Source organism: Amblyraja radiata, chromosome 10, assembly GCF_010909765.2.
Source record: "Amblyraja radiata isolate CabotCenter1 chromosome 10, sAmbRad1.1.pri, whole genome shotgun sequence".
Taxonomy (NCBI): domain Eukaryota; kingdom Metazoa; phylum Chordata; class Chondrichthyes; order Rajiformes; family Rajidae; genus Amblyraja; species Amblyraja radiata.
Genome location: NC_045965.1, coordinates 6,843,371 through 6,869,625, shown reverse-complemented (window position 1 = coordinate 6,869,625; position 26,255 = coordinate 6,843,371). Strand labels below are relative to the sequence as shown.

The 26,255-nt window shown below is 43.7% G+C and overlaps 1 protein-coding gene across 2 annotated transcripts in view; it reads left to right on the top strand.

Annotated features, from left to right (window-relative positions):
• The window catches only part of LOC116977478 (uncharacterized oxidoreductase ZK1290.5-like), a 115,774-nt gene that overhangs the window by 52,497 nt on the left and 37,022 nt on the right, over nt 1-26,255 (top strand). For both annotated transcript variants that reach the window (XM_033027934.1, XM_033027935.1), the window contains exon 4: nt 16,788-16,879. In XM_033027934.1, the coding sequence (XP_032883825.1) occupies nt 16,788-16,879 (92 nt within the window). The remainder of the gene's footprint in view (nt 1-16,787; nt 16,880-26,255) is intronic.

Sequence of the window (26,255 nt, the reverse complement as noted above, 5' to 3'; positions counted from 1 at the left end):
ATTCTTATTGGCGCCTGCGGCCTTGCCCTGCTACCCCAGCACACGACAGCGACGAAGATGGCACTGGCTACCACAGATTGGTAGAACATCGGCAGAATCTTACTGCTGGCGTTGAAGGAGCGGAGCCTTCTCAAAAAATACAGGCGTCTCTGTTCCTTCATGTACCCACTCAGTGTTCCTTGACCAGCCCAGTTTACTATACATGTACACTCCAAGGTATTTGTACTCCCTGGTAAACTGAGAACAAATTAACTTGTAATATTTTGTTGATTATGGAATATTTCTGTGACAAACTGACTGCCATTTAACAAGGACAGCCCTCCAAAAACGACTTGATATCCTTTAAAGTGGATCAGTATGTCTTTTTTTTAAAACCAGAACACTTAAGTGCTGGAGGAATTCAGCAGGTCAGGGAACATCTGAGGAAGGAAATGGACAGATGACATGTTGGGTATGGGATTTTCTGCAGATTGATAGAGGGGAGAAAGCTGGTAAAGAGAGGTAAAAGGAAGGGGTGGGACAAAGACTGACAAGTGATAAGTAGATACAGCAGAGGTGATTGGCAAATGTGTGGGGATAATAACAAAGGTTAGAGGTAAAGTGGAGACGAAAGGGTGACAGACAAGGAAGGAGTAGGAGTAGTGAAATGTAAAGGGATGGTACATGGAAGGGGACATGGTGGGGGGGGGGGGAGGGTGTGGAATGGAAAATGGCACAACTGGTAAATGGAGGGATGGGAGATGAGCATAAGGAGGAGGGGATAAAAACTGGGTGATGGGAGCATTGGGGAAAGGTGTGTGCACAGATGGGGGTGGGGAGACAAACCAACAGGGTGGATGAGATTTATAGAATGATACAGTGTGGAAACAGGCCCTTCGGCCCAACTTGCCCACACCGACCAACGTGTCCTAGCTACACTAGTCCCGCCTGCCCGTGCTTGGTCCATATCCCTCCAAACCTGTCCTATCCGTGCACCTGTCCAACTGCTTCTTAAATATTGGGATAGTCCTAGCCTCAACTACCTCCTCTGGCAGCTTGTTCCATACACCCACCTCCCATAAAATTACCTGAAATTGGAGAATTCGGCGTTCATGCTGTTGGGTTGTAGGCGACTGAAGGAGAATATGAGGTGTTCTTACATTCGGTTCTGATCAATTAAGTTTGGTCCCAATGAATGGTCTGCATTCATTTTGGAAAGCAGTAGCTTTTCCTAATGGGCCTGTTCCACGACTTTTTCGGCGACTGCCGTCATAGGTTGTTGCAGGTCGTTGAAAATTTTCAACATGCTGAAAATACAGCGGCGATCAGAACAAGGTACGACTCTTTGGGCGACTACTCACGACCATACAGGCTTCACCCCGCGACATGTCGCCAGGGTCGCCTGTATGATCGTGAGTAGTCTCCTCAGTCGCCCAAAGAGTCGTAGCGTCTTTCTGGTCTTTCAGCGACCATGCAACAACCTATGACAGGTGTCGGCAGTCGCCCGAAAAAGTCGCGTAAGTGGGACAGGCCCATAAATCATCAGTAGCAATATTAGGAGACTGAATTTATGAACATAGACTCAAAGTAACAAAGTTTTGAGGGAATCCCAGTCTCTTCATAAAATAAACAGAAGGTTGCCAATGTACACAATTCCTGGAAAGGAAAATGTCTGAGAACAAAGTGAAGTATTTGGAGCAAAACCATACAAGTGACTAAGCCTTTTCTGAGTTGAGTGAACTAACACAAACTGTTTAAACAAAACATTGAGGATGGGAAAGTAGTTTAAACAAAGCAAGGAATCTCCCAGACATACAGCAATTGAATTAAGATAAGGTTGAGCTTATGGTTGAAACAGGCATGTTGTGTCCAAATAAAGAAAATTACTCCATATTTCAAGTGTTGATCTTTTGGGTAACAAAAAAAGAAAATCCCAGGGATATCTAACTCTTTATTTCTTTTGCTGTGAAACACTACATGCACAGCATATAGCTTCTCTGAGCCTGAATTCCATGGGATTTATTTTTCATCCACTTGTCATGTGGCAGAAACATGAATACTATATTGCATAAGGCAGGGCTGCCAACTCTCACTCTTTGAGCGTGAGACTCACGCCCTCAAGCAAACTCTCACGCCCTCATGCTGAGCAGAAATTTCTCGCGCTCAGTGGTGAGAAAAGTTGTGATCAACGAAAATTTCAAAACTCGGATAAACTGCATGGTCCGCGGGTGTTGGAGAGCTGGGACTGAGGGAGGGATGGGAGCAGAACCAGCAGCGGGAACAGATGCGGGGAGCCGGGTCTAGCGAGTGTTTGCGGCGCTGTCGAGTGTTTACGGGGCTGACGCTGCAGCTTCGGCCATGGAGCACTCCGAACAGTGCGAGTGTCCCGGGCCGCGGAGCTGTCGGAAGCGCCGCTGCCGCGAGAGTCTCTGTGCCGAAGGGACACACTCAAAGGGAGGTGGAGAGAGCGAGAGAGAGGGGAAGGAGACAGGGAGACAGTGGGGGGAGAGAGAGGGGGGTGAGAGGAGAGAGAGGGGAGAGACAGAGGGGGCGTGAATGGAGAGAGAGAAGAGAGAGGGGGAGGTTAAGAGAGAGGTAGGGGAGAGAGGGAGAGAGGGGGAGAGAGGGAGGTTGGGAGAGGGGGGGAAGAGAGGGTGAGAGGGAACAAACGAGGGAAGATGAGCGGAGTGAAAAGGACGGGAAGGAGGGGGGTATGAGAGAATGGGAGATGAGAGGGGGAAGAGAGCGGGGTGGTTATAAGAGAGAGGGAGGAGGGGGAAAGAGAGAGGGGGGGCCCAAGAGAAGAAAGAGGAGATAGACAGAGGAGAAAGAGAGAGGGGAGAGAGCCAGGGGGAGAGTGAGGTGGGATGGAGAAATGGGGAGAGAGATGAGAGAGAGAGAGGGGGGGAGAGAGAGAGGTGAGAGGAGAAACAGAGAGAGAGGGGAGAGTGTGTAGAGAGGGAGAGAGAGGGAGAGATAGAGAGGGAGGGAGAAAGAGAGAGACAGAGAGGGGGATGAGAGGGAGACAGAGAGAAGAGGGGGCGAGGGAGAAGAAAGAGAGGGAGAGAGAGAGGGGGGGAGAGAGAGTTAGGGGAAAGAGGGGAGAGAGAGTTAGGGGAAAGAGAGGTGCGAGAGAGTTAGCGGAAAGAGAAGAGAGAGAGAGGGGGAGAGGGGAGGAGAGAGGGGACGAGAGAGGGGGAGGGAGAGAGGGGGAAGAGAGAGAGGGAGAGAGAGAGGGGGAGAGAGAGGGGAAGAGAGAGAGAGAGGGGGGAGAGAGGGGGGGAGAGAGAGTTTGGGGAAAGAGGGGAGAGAGAGTTAGGGGAAAGAGAGGGGAGAGAGGAGAGAGGTGACGAGAGAGGTGACGAGAGAGGGGGGGAGTGAGGTGGGAGGGAGAGAGGGGGGAGAGAGAGGGGGAGAGAGGAGAGAGAGAGGGGGGGAGAGAGGGGAGAGTGAGATGGGAAGAGAGAGGGAAGGGGAGAGAGTGAGAGGGGTGAGACGGGAGAGAGGAGAGAGAGGGGGAGCGGAGAGAGAGGGGGGTTGAGAGGAGAGAGCGGAAGAGAGGGGGGAGAGAGAGGGATGAGAGTGAAGTGAGAGGTGGGGAGAGGGAGAAGGGGAGAGAGAGGGGGGGGGATAGAGAGGCACGGCTGCCAACTCCCATGCATTGAGCGTGAGAATCACGCATTTCACCAAATTCTCACGCTGATCACAAATTTCTCTCGCTCTGTTGTGAGAAATTCTGTGATCAACGAAAATTTCAAAACTCATATCAACTGCATGGGCCGCGGGTGTTGGAAGCAGAAGCAGCGGCGGGGACAGATGCGGACGGGGAGCGGGGCTGGAGAGTGTTTGCTGGGCTGGCGAGTCGCTCACTGCAGCTCCGGCCATGGAGCAGCCTCAGTGCAAGAGTCCCGGGCCGTCGGAGGCGTCGAAGCGTTGCATCGCTGCCGTGAGAGTCGAATTCGCCCAGGTGACCGGCATGGATCAGGCTGCGGCTCCGTGCATCCTGGAGGACAACCAGTGGCTGCTGGAAGTAAGTACCAAGCACTGGGTAGATACGGTGTAAGATAATGGACTTCAAATGGGGGTGGTTGGTGAAAGTATCCTGCTTGCCTGCTAGATTTTCACTTACTGTAACTGCAGGAAAATGTTCCCGATGTTGGGGGAGTTCAGAACCATGGGTCACAGTTTAAGAATAAAGGGGGGGCCAGTTAGGACTGAGATGAGAACAAACTTTCTTCACGCAGAGAGTTGTGAATCTGTGGAATTCTCTGCCACAGAAGGCAGTGCAGGCCAATTCACTGGATGTTTTCAAGAGAGAGTTACATTCAGTTCTTGGGGCTCACGACATCAAGGGATATGGGAAAAAACAGGAAAGAGGTACTGATTTTAGATGAATAGCCATGATCATATTGAATGGCAGTTGAATGGCTCGAAGGGCCGATGGCCTATTCCTGCACCTATTTTCTATGTTTCTATGCTTGAGTATATGGCAATAAAACTCGATCACTTAATTTTGAAGCATTCATGCATGGTGGAGGTATAATGTAGTCATAGAGTGATACAGTGTGAAAACAGGCCCTTCGGTGCAACTTGCCCACACCCGCCAACATGTCCCAGCTATGCCACCTGCTTTTGGTCCATACCTCCAAACCTGTCCTATCCATGTATCAGTCTAACTTTTTCTTAAATGTTGGGATGGTCCCTGCCTCAACTACCTCCTCTGGCAGCTTGTTCCATACACCCATCACCCTTTGTGTGGATAAAGTTACCCCTTAAAAAGTTACCTCTTTAAAATACTTCATACAAAAAACATTGAAATCATACTTCTACAGTGCACTAAAACATGATTTTAATACATCAAATTTCAAAAAGTTCCCACCCTGGGAGGGGGGACACCCTTCTTCCACACCCTCTCCTCACTCGGTTGCTCCACTACCTCACCGGGTACCCCCAAGGCAAGTGATCAGTGATCGCACAGCCTCCCCCTTTCAAAAACGCTCCAATCCAATTTAAAGCTTATATATTGCATTCAAGTGTAAGTTAAAAGACTCGCTACAGTATGCACCATATTACACAATTTCAAGCTGAAAAATGCAAATATTCCGTACCAATGGGAGGGGGACACCCTGCTCCCCCCCCCCCCCCCGGTCGCTATGCTCCCTCGGGCTTGGTCTCTCGCAATTTCTCACTCCCAACTCTCACCCAATGTTGGCAGCCCTGATAAGGAAACAGTACAGCCTAATATATAGAGTTTACAACTCAATTACTAATGTCTGTGGAATGACTTAGGCTTTTCTTGCTTAATTAATAATAGGTTTTATAGAACCATAGAAAAGCACAGCACAGAAACAGGTCGTTTAGGCCCATCTCATCCACACTGGCTGTGATGCCTGTCTATGCAAATCCCTTTGCCTGCATTCGACACAAATCCCACGCCATCTTTACTATCCAAGTACCTGTCGAAACACCTTTTAACATTGTAATTTTTTCTGTCTCCACCTGTCTCTAACAACTCATTCCAAATATTCACTACTCCATGTGTGAAAAACACATGCCTCAGGGATCCATCTTCAACCTGTGCTCTCGTTCTAGACTCCCCAGCCCTGGGAAAAAGATTTTGACTATTTATCTTATCTATATCACTCATAATGTTATAAATCTCTATAGGTTCACCCCACAGATTGCTGCAATCCAGTAAGATCCAGTAACCCAGTCTATTCAATCTTTCCTTATAACCCCAGCTCCTCATTTCAGACAAAGTCCTTGTTACACAGACACAAAAAGCTGGAGTAACTCAGTGGGTCAGGCAGCATATCTGGAGAAAAGGAATAGATGACGTTTCAGGACAAGACCTTTCTCCACCCTGGCCGCCAATGTCCTTGTTAATCTCTTTAGCACTCTCTCAGTTACTACCATACCCTTCTTGGATTATGGTGACCAGAACTGTACACAACACACAAGTGCGGTACAACCATTGTTTTATACAACTGCAATATGATGGCCTAATACTTATACTCAATGGCTCAGCCTGTACAGGCAAACATGTTGAATGCCCTTTTCACAACCTAAGCACCTGGGTCACTACTTGCAAGAAACGATGCACTTGCACTCCAAGGTCTCTCAGTACAGCAACCGTCCCAAGAACCCACCATTTACCCTATATGTCCTCCCAGAATTTGTCTTCCTAGAGTGCGTTACCCAGACTTGTCTGGAATAGTTTCAGTCTGGCACTAAGCTAGCCAACTTTCCACCTGATTCATGTCCCACAACTTCTTCGCTATCTACGCCTTCTTTGCTATCCACGACTCCCTCATGACATCTGCAAATTTCAAATCATATCACCGGCATTTTCATCCATCATTTATATATGTTACTAGACCAAGTGGGACCCGTTGGGTCCCTGTCACACGGGAGGCCTAGTCCCCCAACACAACCCGTTCCACAACGCAATATTCCACCGCTCACCCATTCCCCCAACGCAGCCCGTTCCCCCAACGCAATATTCCACCACTCACCCATAGCCCCCAACTGTGCAAGGGCGGCTCATTTCCCCTTACTCACCCTCCTTCATTTTACACTTTAAAAAAAAGCAAGTGCACTTGCTGTCAGGAAAAGAAAATCCAATTCCACTTGCTGCCAGGACTCAGTGTACTGTGATTGCAACATTGTTGTGGGCAGGGCCACAATTGGATTTGGATTTTTCACACTGAGTACTTGTGAAAAGTCAAAATTTTAAAGATTACATGTGAATAACTTGTAAAAGTTATGCCTACTGCTCTTTTTTCATCCATTTTGTTATTCCTCCTCTAAAATTTTGTCATAATTGTGAGATATGGCCACTTTGCAATAAATCATGCCTCCTTATCAGTTCCTGCTTTACAACTTCCTTACCACTGATATATTGCTCACCAACATATAGTTTCCAGGTTTATCCCTGCTGCTCTTTTGAAGAAGTTCACAACATTAGACATCCACCAGTGTTTTGATATTTTACCCATGGCTAACAAAGATGCAAATAAATTCCATCAGAACCCCAGCAGTGTAATTCCTTGCATTACAAAGGATAGATCTTGTCAGGTAATGGTGATTTATCCATCCTAATGTGTGTCAATATTTTTAACATTTCCTCTTCCTGTGACAAACATGCTCCAGACTATTAGCATACCCCGCCCTAAACTTATGCAGTGTCCATGTTGTTCTTCTTGATGAATACCAATGAGAAGTATTCATTTAGGATCTCGCTATGTGCACAGGTTCCACGTACACCCCTCAAATCCCTGAGGAACCTATTCCTTCCTTAGCTATTCCTGGGCGTGCATATTTCTGAAGATCTCTCCTGGTCTGAGAACACTGAAGCAATTATTAAGAAATCTAGCGACTCTACTTCCTGAGAAGATTACGGAGAGTCAGTATGTCAAGGAGGACTCTCTCTAACTTCTACAGGTGCACAGTAGAGAGCATGCTGACCAGTTGCATCGTGGCTTGGTTTGGCAACATGAGTGGAAAAGACTACAAAAAGCAGTAAACACTGCCCAGTCCATCATCGGCTCTGACCTCCCTACCATCAAGGGGATCTATCGTAGTCGCTGTCTCAAAAAGGCTGGCATCATCATCAAGGACCCACACCATCCTGGCCACACACTCATCTCCCCACTACCTTCAGGTAGAAGGTACAGGAGCCTGAAGACTGCAACGTCCAGGTTCAGGAATAGCTACTTTCCCACAGCCATCAGGCTATTAAACTCAACTGAAATAAATCTCTAAACATTAATAGACCATTATCTGTTTATTTGCACTTGATCTGCTTATTTATTGATGTGTGTATATATGTATATAATGGTATATGGACACACTGATATGTTCTGTATTTGTGCCTACTATATTCTGCTGTGCTTAAGCAAAGCAAGAATTTAATTGTCCTATCTGGGACACATGACAACAAACTCTCGACTTGACTTGACTCTTGCTTCTCATATACTTAATGAATGTATTAGGATTCTTTTTAATCCGACTTATCAAGATCACTTCAAAGTCCCTTTTTGCTCTCCCGATTTTAAAAATTAAGTTCAATCTCACATCCTCTATAACCAGGGCTGCCAACTCTCACGCTTTGAGCGTGAGACTCACTCATTTCAGCAAATTCTCACGCCCTCACGCTGAAGACAGAATTCTCACGCTGTCTTCAGTCCCTGCACAGCAAGGATCCTATAGCGGAGCTATACGATCTTTGCTGCACAGTTTGTCTCTTTGCGCCACATGACAGCGACCTGCACGATCTGGGGAAGCGCGTCGGTTGACGGCTGTGAGTGACGTCGCGTCTCTTCTCTCTTGGTTGGATGTGCAGCCGCCGGGTGTCAGGGCCTCTGTGCGCCGATTATGAGCGCTGCGCTGCCGGCCGCATCTGCAGCCTCGCTCCCTCGCTCCCTCCCTCTCTCCTGCCCTTCAACTCACACGGCAGCGTCAGCGCCGCCAATCCACGCTATACCGTACCCGCCAGTCTCCCCATTGGGCAGCTGGGGAGAGAGAGGGAGGGGGGAAAGAGAGAGAGAGAGAAAGAAAAAAAGGGAGGGATGGAGGCAAAGAGAGACAAGGGGAGGGAATGCAGAAGAGGGATGAAGGAAGGAAAGGAGAAAGGAAAGAAAGAGGGAGGGTGAGGAAAGAGGGTGGGAGAGGGAGAAAGAGGGGGATGCAGGCAGGAGGGAGGAAGGGGAGGATGGAGGGAGGGAAGGGGAAGGAAAGGTGTGTGCTTGTGTGTCTGTCTCCCTGTGTGTGTCTCTTTGTGTGCGTGTGTCTCCCTATGTGTGTGTGCGTGTCTGTGTGTCTCCCTGTGTGTGTGTGTCTCCTTGTGTGTGTGTCTCCCTGTGTGCGTGTGTGTGTCTCCCTGTGTGTGTGTGTGTGTGTGTGTGTGTGTGTGTCTCCCCATGTGTGTGTGTGTCCCTCCCTGTGTGTGTGTGTGTGTGTGTGTGTCCCTCCCTGTGTGTGTGTGTGTGTGTGTGTCCCTCCCTGTGTGTGTGTGTGTGTGTATCTATCCTTTGTGTATGTGTTTCCCTGTGTGTCTGTTGTCACACCCTGGCCTTAGACGGGGCTGCCAACTCTCACACTTTGAGCATGAGAGTCACGCATTTCAGCCAATTCTCACCCTGATGACAGAATTCTCACGCTGTCTTCAGTCCCTGCACAGTTTGTGTCTTTTGCGCCACATCAGAGCGATGTGCGGTCTGTGGAAGAACGTCAGTTGGCGGCTGTGAGTGACGTCGCATCTCTTCTCTTCTCTTCTTTCTTGGTTGGATGTGGTGAATTGGGTGTAAAACATGGGGGGGATCACAATGAGGCCAAACATCTAGAACAGGGTTCAGCAACCCACGACACACGGGCCGAATCCGTCCGGTAACCCGAAAAATCCGAACATCCCCCTCCCACAGCCCCCCCCCCCCCCCCCCCCCCCCCCACTACGCTCCCTCGCAATTTCTCACTCTCAATTTCACCCAATGATGGCAGCCCTGCTATAACCTTCAAAATGACTCGTTTGACATTCATTTCCTACACTTCTATGACCTGACCAAACTTGATCTGATCAAACTTTCACTGTCCTTGGGTAACTGGGATTCCCATAATGTACCATCTTTGCGCCTTACCCTTGTAGAGGCACACTGACCCTGACTCTTACCATCTTGCTCTTAAACGCCTCCCACTTCAAATGTTGTTTCCCCCTCTACCAGCTGCTCTCAGTCTATCTGTCCCTTATACTTTTATTTGATAAAGGAAAATGGCAATCTGCAACCAGCCATTCATGTTGAGCTTTTAAGCTCATTTTGACTGGAATTTGGCTTAACTTTGTTTACTCGTATTGAAAAGGCAATGTTGGCAGAACATGCAGCATGTTTCTCTGGTGATCTGATTGGCATGACAAGTGCAGAGAGGACAAAATAATGACTATTTATCCAATGGGAAAAAAAGGGGGCATTAGAGCCAAAAATCGCAGTGGACTTGAGTCTTTCAGGATAGTTAATCGTTTTTCAGGAGTAATGAGAGAATGCGATAAAACTTGGATACGTGGAACTACTAATTTACAAAAAAAGACGCAAATAGCTAGAGGAACTCAGTGGGTCAGGCAGCATCTCTGGAGAATATGGATAGGTGCCGTTTTGGGTTGGGACCCTTTTTTCTGGCGTATTGTAGGGGTATGGGAAGCTAGAGGAGTGATGGGGCAGGACAAAGCCTGACAGGCAATAGGTTGATGTAGATGAGGAGAGCTTTTGATAGACAAAGGCTAGAAGACAAGTCAAAAGGCGTGGAACAAATGGATTGAAGAGTTGTGAATTGTGAAGCCAGAGGAAGGAATGTAGGTAGAAGGGGAGGGGGAGAAAATGGTGCCGCATGACCCGCTGACTTACTCCAGCATTTTGTGTCTTATTTGGGGGATAAATAGTTGAGGAGGAAGGGTTTATTCAAAGAAAATCATCTTGACATTGCTGGAGTGAACGCCTGTCTGATTAATTTGATTGAATTTTTTGAATAGAAAGTAAAATATGTTGATGAGAGCAGTGCAGTTATTGTGGACTACATGGATTTTAATGATGCATTTGACACGGTCTCATGTGAGAGATTGGTCTAAATGGTTTTAGCACCAAAGATAGTGGTATATAAAGTGGTGAAGAATGCATATAAGATACCAGCCTTCATTATCAGGGGCATTGAATATAAGAGCAGAGGTTGTGTAACAGCTTTATCAAACATCGGTTAGGCTAACTGAAGTACTCTGTGTCACCACACTTTAGGAAGAAAGAGATGGCACTGGAGAGGGTGCAGATGAGTTTCACCAGAATATTAGCCAGGTTACAATGTTTCAGTTAGGTGCATAGGAAGAAGAGGCTGTGTTTTGTTTTCCTTTAAGTGGATGTTGCTGAGGGGAACTTGAAGTGTGCAAACTTATAAGGGGTAGAGATTGGGTATGTAGTAGGATACCTTTTCCCCATAACAGTAGGTATGTTGCAAAGCCTACCTGAAGCGTCGCTGAAAATCTGTCGCTGCGGGTGTGCGTGATTTTGGCGCCGTTTAGAGGGGGGCGGGTTTAAAACGCGATTTTTGCTAGGCTGTTCAAATCGAAGAAGTTCAGCCTAGTTAATTATTAACGAAAAATCGCTGGAAGACCCCGTCGCAAAAGCTATTATTAGTTTTAAAGGCCTCGTATAATAGTTATAGTAGTTTAAAAATCAACCTCTAAACCGGCGAACACCAGCAACCGCAGGGTCTCATAAAGCAAATAGCAGAAGGTAGGCTGTATATTTTTACATTAAAAAGGGCTTCTAAAGATCCCTTTATACAAAGTTTAATATTGCGAGTAGCTCATTTTGGGCCCATTATATCCCGCAGTATTTTTCTGGGCATTTGAGGGCACAAATCTACCGCAATGTGAACGTTCTAAACCAGCGCGTTCACAGGAACCCACTGGAAAGCTGATTTAAATGGACTTTAATTTACAGCAATTGAACACTCAATTCCTTCCATTTGGTCTATAAATTAATGTAAATGAGATTTTAAAATCATGTTTTATTGTGAACTATTTGTGAATATTATTTGGACATTTAGGCTATTTAAAAATGTTAATCATTTATTAAGAAATGGATAGATGTTTAGATCTAGTAATTGAAGTCTGAAATTAGCTACAATTAGGTAACTAACTAATTATATGCTTTAATTTCAGGTCATCCAAGTAAGATAATTTTATATTTGTTTCAGAATGCTTCAATCTATGATAACTGAAAATTTCATTCAGTTCTCTTAATTTTTAAGAATGTTATGGGCTTTTGACTGTTCACGATCACAGCTTTTTTGTTATGTCCATAGAAAATCAATAGGGAACAAGATGCTCATTTCCCAGTATGAAAATGGCCATAACATTTTAAATACTTGAGATATGAAAGTGAATTAGGTGTCAAATTAAACTTATTTTTATGCTTTATCTGATGGGATAAATTGCAGACTTGATTTTTAAAATCTCAAAATTTTGTAACATTGCTAATAACAGAGGACAAAAATAGGGGGAAGAGCTGTAAAGGGGGAGGACATTCAGAGGGGCTGTAAAGGAGTATTTTTTTACCTACGTTATGGTTGGCATCAAGAACGCGTTGCTTGAGTGGGTAGTGGAAGCAGGTACATTCACACTATTTAAGAATTATCTAGATGGGCAGTTGAATTGTCACGGTAGAGGAAGCTACAGATCAAATTCTGGTACATAGAATTAGTGTCGGTGGGTAATTAATGGTCACCATGGAGAAGAAGGGCCTGTTTCTAGATCATATGACTCTGAGGAGGGCGTTCTTTTTCTAGAAAGTCTTGAAAGGAGTAAATTGTTCCTAGCATGTCCTTTTCAAACAAAAAATTGAAAAATAATTTTGGATGCAATCACTTGTGCCTTAGCAATCAGATCATACATGAAGTCCCTGGAAGTTACTGTTGGGTTAGCTTAGGTTTTTAAGGTCATGATGGTCAATTTGTCCATCATTTTGGCTGTACAGTAAGCACTTGTTTTGACAGAACCCGTTACAAAGGATTTTGGTTATAGTGGATTTACCTGTCGAGGGCTGCCGACTGCCACCCCTGGCTCGCACTTCCTCCCCGGCGACTTATAGCCACGGTTTCCCACACCACCCCCAGCTCGCAAAGTGCACCAGTGATCCCTTCTTCACCACTGCACGGTCCAATTGACATGGCTGTTGTTGCAGCTCACGTTGTACCCCTGGGGCCAATGCATTCTTCAGGCTGCTGCCACCACCACCACCAGGACACGCTCGGTCACTATTGGATTCCTTCTTCTCATACCCTGTTCTTCCAGTCGGCCGTCGCTTTGTCCTCTCCGCTTTTTCATCACAACCTCCTCCTCCTCTTTCTCCCGTCGCTCAGTCCACTCGGCCTGTCCGATAGCACCCCTCCACCGCCACCTCTGCCTCCTTCTCCCTTTGCTTTGGCCACTCCATGCTCCCTGCTCCACCGCTGCTTCCTGCTCCCTGGAGGCGCCGACATACTCCATCTTGGAAGGAGGAGGTGGACGGACAAAACAACGGGCGACAGGAAGTAGCGGCAGCTAGTGAGAGGGGAGGGAGCACGACGGAGACTGAGTGCGTCCTGTTATTGGCGGCGACCCAAAGAATGAACTTTCAGCCAGGGGCTACAACGTGAGCCGCAACAACAGCCGCGTCAACCGGACCGTGCGGTGGGTGAAGAAGGGCTCGCTGGTGCAGATGTTGGTGCAGATGAAACTCAGTGCTGGAGTAACTCAGCAGACTGAACCAGTCTGAAGAAATGTCCCGACATCATGTCCTAGCCTTGTTCTCCCGAGATGTTGCCTGACCTGCTGAGTTACTCCAGCACTTTGTGTCCCTTTATGTATTACCTTCATTTACAATACTTTGTTTTGGCTCCATATAATGATAATACTGATATTATCTGCTATAACGATATAACTCTGTTATAGCGGACATTCGACAATAATGGACACCATTCATCCCCCCCCCCCCCCTCCATGGTCCGTTATAACGAGGGTTTACTGTACTTGTATTTGTACTATGTATGGTTTGCACAATATACCTTTTACATCACAGTCCTTTCACTGCAACATTACAGGAGGATGGGACAATAAATGTTCAATATGTTTGTTCAAAATATGGCAAGAATGCTTGGAAATTTCAAGCCTTAGTTAATTGGCTAAACTAGTTCACCCTGAATTGCCATTTTACTTCGGAGTCACGTGAGTGACTACGTGAAGAAGCCCGCCAGGATGCATGCGTGTCATATCACTTATTACGTTTCATATCTATGAGTTAGTAAAGCAGAACAGACAGGGATCAGCAGGCCTCAATATACAATTTAGGTCATACCCAACAGATGACCGTCTCTGTATAGTAAGACATCTGTCGTTATACATGGAGACAACGAAAATCCTAAGAGGCAATGAGAAGGCACTTCTGGTCAGCCACAAGCAACCACACAAAAGAGTGATGGTCCAGACCATCTCAAGGTGGCTGAAACAGGTGCTAACACAGGCTGGGGTGGATACTAATATTTTTAAATCTCATTCCACCAGGGCTGCAGCTACATCGGCAACGATACAGTTGGATGTACCAATGGACCAAATCCTCAAGGCAGCAGGATGGTCTGGGGAAAAAACATTCCAATTATTTTACAACAAACCAGTAATGAAACCTGGAACATTTGCAGAAACAATTTTAAGTTCTCTAAATTAATTTAAACCCATAAAAAGGGGTTATAATTTTGTGTTAACAAATTTTATGATTTCAATGTCGAATTCATGTCCAAATTATGTTAACACAATTCCTCCTACAGTCATCAAGGCAGACGTGATGCATGGACTCGTTTCCACGGCATGAAATCACAGAGCTTTAAAATCTTCACGTAGTCACTCACGTGATTCCGAAGTAAAATAGTAAGATTAAACGAGAACTTACCAGTTTGAAGTTTGATCTGAATTTTATGAGGAGTTACGATGAGGGATTACGTGCCCTCCGCTCCCATCCTTGATCATATACTTAACTGGTATCTCTTCTCTAATCTTACTATGTTTAGTCATTACAGTTATCTGTGATTTCACACCGCTGCTTTGAAGAATGACATGCATGCGTCCTGGCGGGCTTCGTCACGTAATCCCTCATTATAACTCCTCATAAAATACAGATCAAACTTCAAACTGGTAAGTTCTCGTTTAATCTTACTATTCTAATTCACAAATAATGATTTTTCAATTTCATCAATCCATCCAGTGATTTGGCCTCCACTGCCCTCTGTGGCAGGGAATTCCACAAATTCACAACTCTCTGGGTGAAAAAGTTTTTTTTCACCTCAGTCTTAAATGGCCTCCCCTTTATTCTAAGACTGTGGCCCCTGGTTCTGGACTCGCCCAACAATGGGAACATTTTTCCTGCATCTAGCTTGTCCTTTTATAATTGTATATGTTTCTATAAGATCCCCCTCATCCTTCAAAACACCAGTGAATACAAGCCTAGTCTTTTCAATCTTTCCTCATATGACAGTCACGCCATCCCAGGGATCAATCTTGTGAACCTACGCTGCACTGCCTCAATCACAAGGATGTACTTCCTCAAATTAGGAGACCAAAACTGTACGCAATACTCCAGATGTGGTCTTACCAGAGCCCTATACAACTGCAGAAGAGCCTCTCTACTCCTATACTGAAATCCTCTTATTATGAAGGCCAACATTCCATTAGCTTTCTTCACTGCCTGTTGTACCTGCACGCCAACTTTCAGTGACCGGTGTACAAGGACACCCAGGTCTCGCTGTACCTCCCCCTTACCTAACCTAATCCCATTGAGATAATAATCTTCCCCCTTGTTTTTGCCACCAAAGTGGATAACCTCACATTTATCTATATTATACTGCATCTGCCACGCATCTGCCCACTCACTCAACCTGTCCAGGTCACCCTGCAACCTCCTAACATCCTCTTCACAGTTCACACTGCCACTCAGCTTTGTGTCATCCGCAAACTTGCTAGTGTTGCTCCTAATTCCCTCTTCCAAATCATTAATATATATGGTAAACGGTTGCGGCCCCAACACCGAGCCTTGCGGCATTCCACTCGCCACTGCCTGCCATTCTGAAAAGGACCCGTTCACTCCTACTCTTTGCTTCCTGACTGCCAACCAATTTTCTATCCACGTCAACACCATACCCCCAATACCATGTGCTCTAATTTTAGTCACCAGTCTTCCGTGCGGGACCTTATCAAAAGCTTTCTGAAAGTCTAGATACACTACACCCACTGGCTCCCCTTCATCCATTTTACTTTTCACATCCTCAAAAAATTCCAGATTAGTCAAGCATGATTTTCCTTTCATAAATCCATGCTCACTTGGACTAATCCTTTTACTGCTATCCAAATGCCCCATTATTACCTCTTTAATAATTGATCCCAGCATCTTTCCCACCACCGAAGTCAGGCTAACTGGTCTGTAATTCTCCGTTTTCTCTCTCGCTCCTTTCATGAAAAGTGGGATAACATTAGCTATCCTCAAATCCACAGGAACTGACCCTGAATCTATTTGATAGCTGTTATTTGCTAATATTGTTGATCCATTTGCATCCTCAAATTTCATATTTCAGAAATCCATGTTTTAGCAATTAACATCAGGAAAATAGTTTTTTGCATGTTGTAAAATGTCTTAATTTTGTTCCTATTATTATTGATCAGTACTACAAATAATACTGTAGATTATTATAAGTCAATGGTTTTTCATTTCCAGTTTAACTTTGCACTTTAGCACCTTGCAGTCAGTACAAGTATTATTCAGATTTTGTTGCATATTCTCCACAATTAGTACCATCATGTCGACAATGGAATGGTGCTTGTTAAGAACTCCGTGTCCTTGCCTGTGACCCTCTCAGTTGTTGCCGTTCTCTATAAATTTGGCAAGCAGCGCGACACATGGTTTCCTTCTTTTGATGCTGACGCATTTCTGATTGTTTTTTCACTTATGCCTCATTAGATTTTCCCAGCCCTCAACTTGAGGCTCTTATTCACTAGGGAGTTGCAGTATGTTTGTGTTAGAAAACTGTTTCCTTATGTGGCTTGATGGAACAGGCATATAAGATAACTTATCTAGTTCAAGTGTTCACTAATGGAGTTCCCGGTCTTCTCTAAAAATTCCTTTCATCCAGGCACTGTTCTGCATCTGCACCTTTGTCACCCTGAAAAGTACTCTAAATTCAGGATATCCCCTGATACGTAACTAATTCTCTGGCATTATTGTCTCTCACATTGCCTTTCATAGGAATCTGTCGATCCATAGGAGTGAGCAATTTCCTCATTTCTCATTTAAAGCAGCTGAAGGAAGACTGTGACATCATCCCACATGTCAATCAGGTGAGAGTCTACTGCATGCTAGATGTACTAATGCAAGAGCACACTTCAGCATAGAAAGGACATTTGGTCCCTTTGCAAATCACAAACATATGTCCTATTACACCCAAGGTAGACACAAAATGCTGGAGTAACTCAGCGGGCAGGCAGCATCTCTGGAGACAAGGAATGCGTGACGTTTCGGGTCGAGACCCTTCTTCAGACTCCTATTACACCCAATTTTGTCTCTTGAGGGAATTTTTGCATAAACATGCACTCGGTTTTCATGTACTAAGAATCTAAATTCTTCACCCTTTTGAAACATTTAAAAAAACAAAAGCTTATTAAAGATTTTCTGTAAACATTTCTGCACTTAATCTACATAGTAAATCAACAAGCCAATAAATTCCTATAGCTATTAGAAAACACCAGTTGGACACCATATAAGAAATGTACAGTAATTTAGCTTAGTGGCCAGCTATATTTTGGCAAACTCTGGCTTTCAGCAGACCCTGTTGGACAGGGGTACATTCATAACATGTTATGACATGTTAACTTATTGACACAAAATGCTGGGATAACTCAGCGGGATAGTCAGCATCTTCAGACGAAGGGACTCGATCTCAAACGTTACCCATTCCTTCTTTCCAGAGACGCTGCCTGTCCGTCTGTGTTACTCCAGCATTTTGTATCTATCAGTGGTGTAAACCAGCATTTGCAACTCCTTCCTGCACATGTTAACATATTGGTTTGTCCTGTGACATATTACTTATATTTTGCCTGTGGTTACAAGCTATTATCAATGTAATTAAAGTGGGGGGAGTGAGGTCAACAAAGTGGAAATGTATGGAAGGTAGACACAAAATGCTGGAGTAACTCAGCAGGTCAGGCTGGAGAGAAGGAATGGACGACGTTTTGGGTCGAGACCCTTCAGGAAATTTATGTCCGGAAATGTATGGATGCATTTAAAGGGAAGGAAAGTGCAGGAAGTCTTCAGAAGTAGTAGGACACAAAGTTTAAGGAGGGATAATTCTAAGGTCAGGCAAATTCGGGACGAATGTGAGAAGAGGGGTCTTGAATACTGAACAAAAGGTGTTATATTTGAGTGCACGCAGTATACAGAACAAAGTGGATGAGTTTATAGCGCAGTTAGAAATTGGTAGTTGTGGGCATCACTAAGAAGCTTGAGGATTGGGAAGTCTTTAAAAACCAACAGAAGGAAACTAAAAAGGCAATATGGGGAATTAAAGATGAAATATGATGGTAAGCTAGCCAATAATATAAAAGATGATAGGAAAAGGTTCTTCAGATATATAAAGAGTAAGAGAGAGGCAAGAGTGGACATTGTACCACTGGAAAATGATGCTGGAGAAGTATTAATGGGGAATAAAGAATGGCAGATGAATTGAATACGTTTTTTGCGTCAGTCTTCATAGCGGAAGACACCAGCAACGTACCTGAAATTCAAGAGTCAGGGGACCCGAAGTTAGTGGACTGGCCATTACTAAGGAGAAGGTGCTTGGGAAGCTGAAAGGTCTGAAGGTGGATAGCTCACCTGGACCAGATTAGGCTAATGTATGTTGAGCATTTGAAAGCACTGTGCCTGTACTTGCTGGAGTTTAGAAGGATGAGGGGAAGAATCTCATTGAAACCTACCAAATAGTGGATAGTGAATGGCCTGGATAGAGCGGATATGGGGAGGATGTTTCCACTAGTGGGAAAGTCTCAAAACAGAGGGCACAGCCTAAGAATAAATGGACATACGTTTAGAATGGAGATGAGGAATTTCTTTAGTCCGAGGGTGATGAATCTGTGGAATTCATTGCCAGACGGTTGAGGAGGTCACGTCATTGGGTATTTTTAAGGCAGAGATTGACAGATTGCTGATTAATAAAGGTGTCAACAGTTATGGGGAGAAGGCAGTAGAATGAGGTTGAGAGGGAAAGATAGATCAGCCAAGATTGGATGGCGGAGTAGACACGATGGGGGAAAATCTGAATACTTCTGCTCCTGTGACTTATGAACTTAAAGATAAATTGTCACATAATTCTTTCAGACTACAGAAGGTATGACTATTTATTTTGGGCTTCCAGATACCTTTGCTGGCATGTACATGAGACCACACCTGGAGTATTGTGTGCAGTTTTGCTCTCCAAATTTGAGAAAGGACATTCTTGCTATTGAGGGAGTGCAACGTAGGTTCACCAGGTTAATTCCCGGGATGGCGGGACTGTCAAATGTGGATAGAATGGAGTAGCTGGGCTTGTATACTCTGGAATTTAGAAGGATGAGAGGGGATCTTATTGAAACATATAAGATTATTCAGTGTTTGGACACGCTAGAGGCAGGAAACATGTTCCCGATGTTAGGGGACTCCAGAACCAGGGGCCCCAGTTTAAGAATATTAAGCCATTAAGAACGGAGATAAGGAAAAACTTTTTCACACAGAGAGTTGTGAGTCTGTGGAATTCTCTGCCTCACAAGGCGATGGGGCCGGTTCTCTGGATGCTTTCAAGAGAGAGTTAGATAGAGCTCTTAAAGATAGCAGAGTCAGGGGATATGGGGAGAAGGCAGGAACTGTGGGTAGTGATTGTGGATGATCAGCTATGATCACATTGAATGGCGGTGCTGACTCGAAGGTCCGAATGGCCTACTCCTGCACCTATTATCTATTGTCTATTGATGACTTGGTTAGGGACAAAAGGGGCTCGGACTTTACCTCGCACTACAGTTTTACATAACATGATGTACTTCAATTTCCGTGCCATTGTGAGTCAGGAATATGGTGAAAGCTCGCTCCTTGCATTCAAAGATCCTTAAGTATGAAACACATTAACTGAACATAACCAAAATATACTGGATTCTAGTTTTCTGTGTTTTTTTATTTTTGTTCTATTTAGAAGAGGGAACATGTTATTTTCTGGTATATAAAATTTTGCTTCCAAGGCAGATCGTTGAAAGATGTAGTCAGATGTACGCAGAATTGTTTGGCAAGTTTATATAATGAACAGTATAATATACTATTATACTGTTTGCCAGAAACCAAGTTAAATTAATAAAGTTATGGTATTTTATGTAATTGTGTTTCCACATGCCAGTGATTGAGTTACGATTATTGTAACATTATTGTTCACCTCATTGTTTTTGCTTACAGGCAAGAAGATGTTTCACATCAACTGTAATGTTATTCCATGTAATGCAAGATGTATTTTAACTATATTATCCAAAGGCCATAAAGTTCACGTTGTCAGAGGGCAAGTTGGTCATTTTGAGGTCAGCCGTTGGCTAGGGTAATTTTCACATTGTCAGATGCTTGGAATTCTTTTAGCATTAGGTTAGAAGTAATCTATGTTTGAAGCAGAGTTTATTGCTAACCCAATTCAATTTCTCTAGAAAACAAAACCGTTCATGGTAATGTTGACACACCATTGAAAAATGCTGAAGGGTCATTCCAATTATTAACAAAGCAAACAAAAGGATAGTTTGAAAGTTAACAATTTTATTGAATCGTGAGAAATTTATAACATTTAGGAGGCCATTTCACCCATTGTAGTTGCGTAGGTCTAAAGGAGCTGTATTTTGTGTATATGGCCCCTTATACTTTGTACAACTCAATTAAAATTCCCTACAACCTTTCAGTTCTATAGGAAACAACTCAAGTTTCCATTAATAAATAAAGTGGTGGTGAGCTGCTCTCTATGATGGTGGGCATGTCATATCTTTCATTCATTTATTCTATATCTCTCTATATCACCGACTATGTCTCTCGTTTCCCTTTCCCATGACTCTCAATCTGAAGAAGGGTCCGACCCGAAACGTCACCTATTTCTTTTCTCCAGAGACGCTGCCTGACCCGCTAGGTTACTCCAGCTTTTTGCGTCTATCTTAGGAGAAAACCTAGATGGATCTGACACTGAAGATGATTGCAAATGTTTCAGCCTTGTCTTTGAGCCTCTGCTGTCAATGAGGATAAGGATGTTCTTAATGTCACCTCCTCCTATTTGCTCTTTAATTATTCACCCCCATTCACAGCTGGATACTATAGTACTGCTGAGCTTTGATGTAACCCATTGTTTGTGAAGCCACTTTGTTTGACCGTTTAGTGCACACATTGTAGTACCTTGGGATGTGTAGAATTTTGGTCACTGTAAGGTCTCTCTAATGATAAGCCTGGCATGTTTCATTGCAATTTTGTTTGAATCAAGGATGGCCCTTGGCTTGATATTCATGATAAAGTCCAGCCAAGTCCCGAAGAACGAAGTACAATTCTGTTTTTGATGCCAGCACATAGTGCCCCGTGGATGTCCAATTTTGAACTTCTATATCTGTCCCTTTCCAGCTACAATACTATTTGCTCTTATATTAAAACTTGTGCTTGAGTCCATATATTTTCGTATATGTACAATTTGATTTCTAGTTCATACAATTTTCATCTGATTATATATATCCACGTTTTTCCCTTGTCACCTTAGTAATTGTGATTGTGTGTTTTATTTACCAGAATACTATTTATTTTAAATACATTGCGATAGATTGGCGTTGAATGGGCTGGAGGCCTGCAGGAGGTGTGGAATGCAATGCAGTCTGTCAGTGGTTGGTTTTTCTCTGGAATTAGAAAACTCTTTCTACTCTTTCCTCTTTGTATTGGCGTAAAAAACCCTATCTGTTCCTCAGCAGACTCACAAGGGCACTTTATGAACTGCTGGTTAAGCTTGAGTTTATTTTACTAACTGAATTCAGGATGTAGATTGATCAATCTGACTGCATGTCCTAAAATAGAGGTTAGGCACACATGATTACTTTTCAGCTACCGGGTAACTTGTAACAAGTTCCCTTCACCCACTCCTGAGTTTTATCTTTCCTCATCCAGTAAAACCATAGTATTCCAGTTATCCTTATTTTCAGAGCCCTTCATAACTCTTAAACTCTGCCTCTGTATCATTCTCCAGCCCTCCAAGACGTCTTTGCTGATCCAATCGTGGCTTTTTGCATATCCCTGATTTTAATCATTGTACTGTTGATGGTGAGGTCTTCCAAACCCAAGGCCTAGAGTTTGTCATTCTCTTGTCACCCTCAGTGCCTCATTTAAGATGTCTTTTAAAATCCCTCTCCTTGATCGAGCATTGGGGATCATCTGTTCTCTTATCTGGCCAGCAGAGTGGCAAAGTTGGCATGTTTCTGCCTCGTAGCTTTCGCAGTGGGGATTCAATCTTAACGTCTGGTGCTGACTGTGTGGAGTTTGCATGTTCAGCCGATCGTGTGGACATTCCTCCAGGTCCTCTGGTTTCTTCCCACATTCCAAGTGTGGATAGGTAGATTAACTGGCCAAAGTAAATTCCCCCTGGTGTACATGGTGTAAGTGCGAGAATGTGAGGGTAATTGATGGAATGTAGGGAAGGTTGCGGGAACAAAATGGGCTTTCTCAATGAGCTAGCATAGATTTGATGGGTCTGATGACTTCCTCCTATGTTCTAGTAAAAGATGGAAGTATCTCCATACTTTGCTATCATACTTTGTTCAATAGTGCTCCCGTGCATGCCTTATGTTGATTTTTCCTATATTTAACAGCACTGCGGAAGTATTATTGTTAATGATTAACATAACTATGAGCTGGAAGGTGTAATAACCATAGACAAATCTACATAGGTAGTTACTGCCATAAACATGAAAATGTAAATTTATAATTAAAGTGTAAAAAAGAACAGAAAATATGGCTGTAAAATGTGGCCCAAGTGTCTCACATAAGTAACTCCACCTGATGACCACTTGTTTTTCTGGAACACCCTGGGCAGTCCCACAGAAGATTGACATAAATAAAAATTACAATGGTTTATTGTTAATCACTCTAATAGTTTAATCGGAGGAAAAGGAAAAGGGTGGAGTACTTCTCAGTAACACACTCACCACAGACTGGCACTGGGGAGTGTATACTGTCTGCTCTGACAGATTATAATTACAAACAAAATCTGTTGCTTTCTTTACAAAATATCAAAAATATCTTCTTTGTAAAGTTTTCTTTTAAAATTACTTTGCAAAATATTAGAACCCAGCAAACCTATTTGAGATAGAGACTCTATCGACAACCCAAATTTCCACCAACCCTGGTTGTGTGGCAATAAATTATATCTATCTATATCTATCTATTATGCCCTCAGCAACAGTGGTTAAAATGTAGTGAAGTTAAGGCATTAAAGGTGGTTGACAATGGATGCACTGGAAAGTAGTAGAATACCTTCAGCAGTTGACACCCTGCTGCATTCATCACTTACCTTGGGTGCAAGTGATTGTAACATATTTTATAATTATACACATATAATTACACATAACCTGAAGAATCATGAACAATCTCTCAGCATCTAGTCTTATCTATTCTTGTTAGAGCTTTGTGGGCTTCAATGGGATGAATTGTCATTCTTCAACATTCCAATGAATATAGGCCCAGTTGAGCCAATTCTCTTGAAACATCCCTTTTGTTTCACGAATCAGTCTAATAAACTTTGTCGCTCCACCTCTAAAGCAAGAATATCTCCAGATAAGCAGCGTTAGCAGCATACTTGAAGGTCCTCAATAAGGTCTTGTACAATGTCAATAAGACATCCTTGGTCCTGTAGTCAAATACTTTTGCATAAAGGCCAAGCATTAATGTACGGCACATAGTGCAAAGATCATTTAAATGCTTAATTTCAACAACTGGCCTACATGTCTGGTTTCACACCTCCCAATCTATAACCATTCAGATAATAATCTGTCTTTATGTTTTTAGAACCAAAGTGGATAACCGCACATATAGCCGCATTGAACTGGATCTAATTTGGTTTCGCCTTATTATTGGGGTCTCTTCACAACTCACAAACCTCCCTAATCTCCCCCCCCCCTTCCCCCTCTACTCCCAGCATTTTATCATCTGTATACTAAGATGGTATATTTAGTTCTCTCATCCATATCATTGATATATTTGAGATCAACTGAGGCCCAAGCACCGAATGTTGCAACATCCACAAATCACTAACTTCCATCTGAAAAAAAGTCCCGTTTATTGCTACCCTACATTTCCAGTCAGTCAACCAATTCTCAATGGATGTCAGTATATGTTCCCAACCCATCTGCATTTATTTGGCTACTAACCTCTTATGTTTGAAATTATCATAAAGCCTTCAGAATGTCCAAATACACCACATCCATGTATTCCTCAGAAATAAACATAATTTCTCATCTGTAAAAACTTTCCAACTTTGTCCAACCCCTTTAATGTTTCCAGTGTGTTTTATTACATATAACAAACATACATAGTACAGTACAGTACAGGATTATGGCTTTTGGCCCACAATATCTGCCAAACATGATACCATGTTAAACTAATTTTGTTCCAAAGTAATTTCCTTTAGTACTCTGGGAAGTAGATTATCAGGCCCTGAGGATTTGTTAGCCTTTAACTCCATTAATTTCCCCAGCACTATTTCTTTTCTAAGACTGATTTCCTCCATTTTCTTCCATTCACCCAACCCCTGGTCTCTAAATTTAATGCACAGCAAACAGTAGAAAGATAATTTAAATGTTTGATTTCAACAACTGGCGTACAGGAAGGTTAATGAGTGTCCTCCTTTGTGATGAGAGAATGCAGATGTGTGTTTAATTATCCTAGCATTTCTTAGTTCCCCAATTCTTTTTTTCTTTCTGACAGTAGAGGACCTACATTTTTCTTTGCTAACCTTTGCTCTTTGCATATATTTAAAAGCTCAGTTATTAATTTATGCGAAGTTTGTATATTCTCTACAAGAATGTAGTTGATACTAAATTCTTCCCTTCTTTATCAATCTTTTTGCCTTCCTTAATTCTAAATTGCTTCCATTCTCCAGGCCTGCTGCTCCTTGTGGCAATTTTTTAATGTCTCCTCTTAAAATCTACGGTAATCCCTCATTTCCTTTGTAATCCAAGTTTGAGCCATTTTTCCTGATTTATTTTTATGCAGACATGTGGGAGTAATTATTGTTGTTCATGGACAATGAGGACATGAGTGGATGAACCGTGAGGTACATTTCCAGGTGAAGGCTATGACCGCTGCATACAAGTCAAACGATCCCGAGCAGTAAGGGAAAGCTTGCTACGATCTTCGCAAGGCCATCAGGGATGTCAAGAGACAATACCGGCGCAAACTTGAGTTCTAGTATAATAATTCGGACACCCGCAGACTGTGGCAAGGCCTGAATACTATAACTGGTTGCAAAGCGAAGTCAGGCAGCATTGCTGGTGATAGTGTGACCCTCCCTGATGAACCTAATGCATTCTATGCATGCTTTGAGCAGGGGGCCAACTGGGCAATGACATCCATCCCATCGGACCCAAGTGGGTTTTTTTCCAGGATCGTTGCTGTAGAAGTTAGATCAGCTTTCCTGAGGGTGAACCCACAGAAGGCAAGTGGCTCAGACAGTGTTCCTGGCCAAGTCTTTAGCAATTGCGGACCAACTAGCGGGAATGTTCATAGACATCTTTAATCTCTCCCTATTCCGTTCTGAGGTATCCATCTGCTTAAAGAAGACCACTATCATCCCGGTACCAAAGAAGAGCAAGAACTCATGCCTTAATGAGTTCCGTCCAGTGACATCCGCCATCATGAAGTGCTTTGAGAAGCTGGTTATGGCACACATTAAATTCCATCTCCTAAGGAACCTTGATCTACAGCAGTTCGTCTACCTTCACAACAGGTCCACAACTGAAACCATCACCCTGACCCTACACTCATCCCTGGATCGCACTAGGGTATGAACTACACCTACATCAGACTCCTTTTCATAGACTACAGCTTAGCTTTCAATACCATGATCCCATCCAAGCTCATCTTCAAACTCGTAGAACTTGAGGTCAGCACTCAACTCTGCAACTGGATCCTCGACCTCTTGACCAACAGACCACAATCAGTGAGGATAGGTGACAATTCATCCTCCACGATAATCCTCAACACTGGTGCTCCACAAGGATGTGTCTCAGCTTCCTTCTCTACTCCTTACACACTCATGACTGTGAGGCCAAATACCAATCCAACACAATTTAAAAAATCTGCAGACTGCACCCCTATACTGAGCCGGATATCAAATAAAGACGTGACAGAGTACATGAAAGAGATTAAGAACCTCGTAACCTGGTGCCAAAACAACAAACCTCTACCTCAATGTCAGCAAGACAAAGGAGATTATGATGGACTTCAGGAAGCGAAGCAACATACATACCCCAGTAGACATTGATGGTGCCGAAGTAGGGATGGTTAAAAGCATCAGGTTCTTAGGAATAAATATCACCAGCAATTTATCCTGGACAGCCACATCAAAGCATTTCCAAGAAAGCACACCAATGATTCCTTAGAAGGCTTAGGGAGTTCGGCATGTCCCCAACAACCCTCAACAAT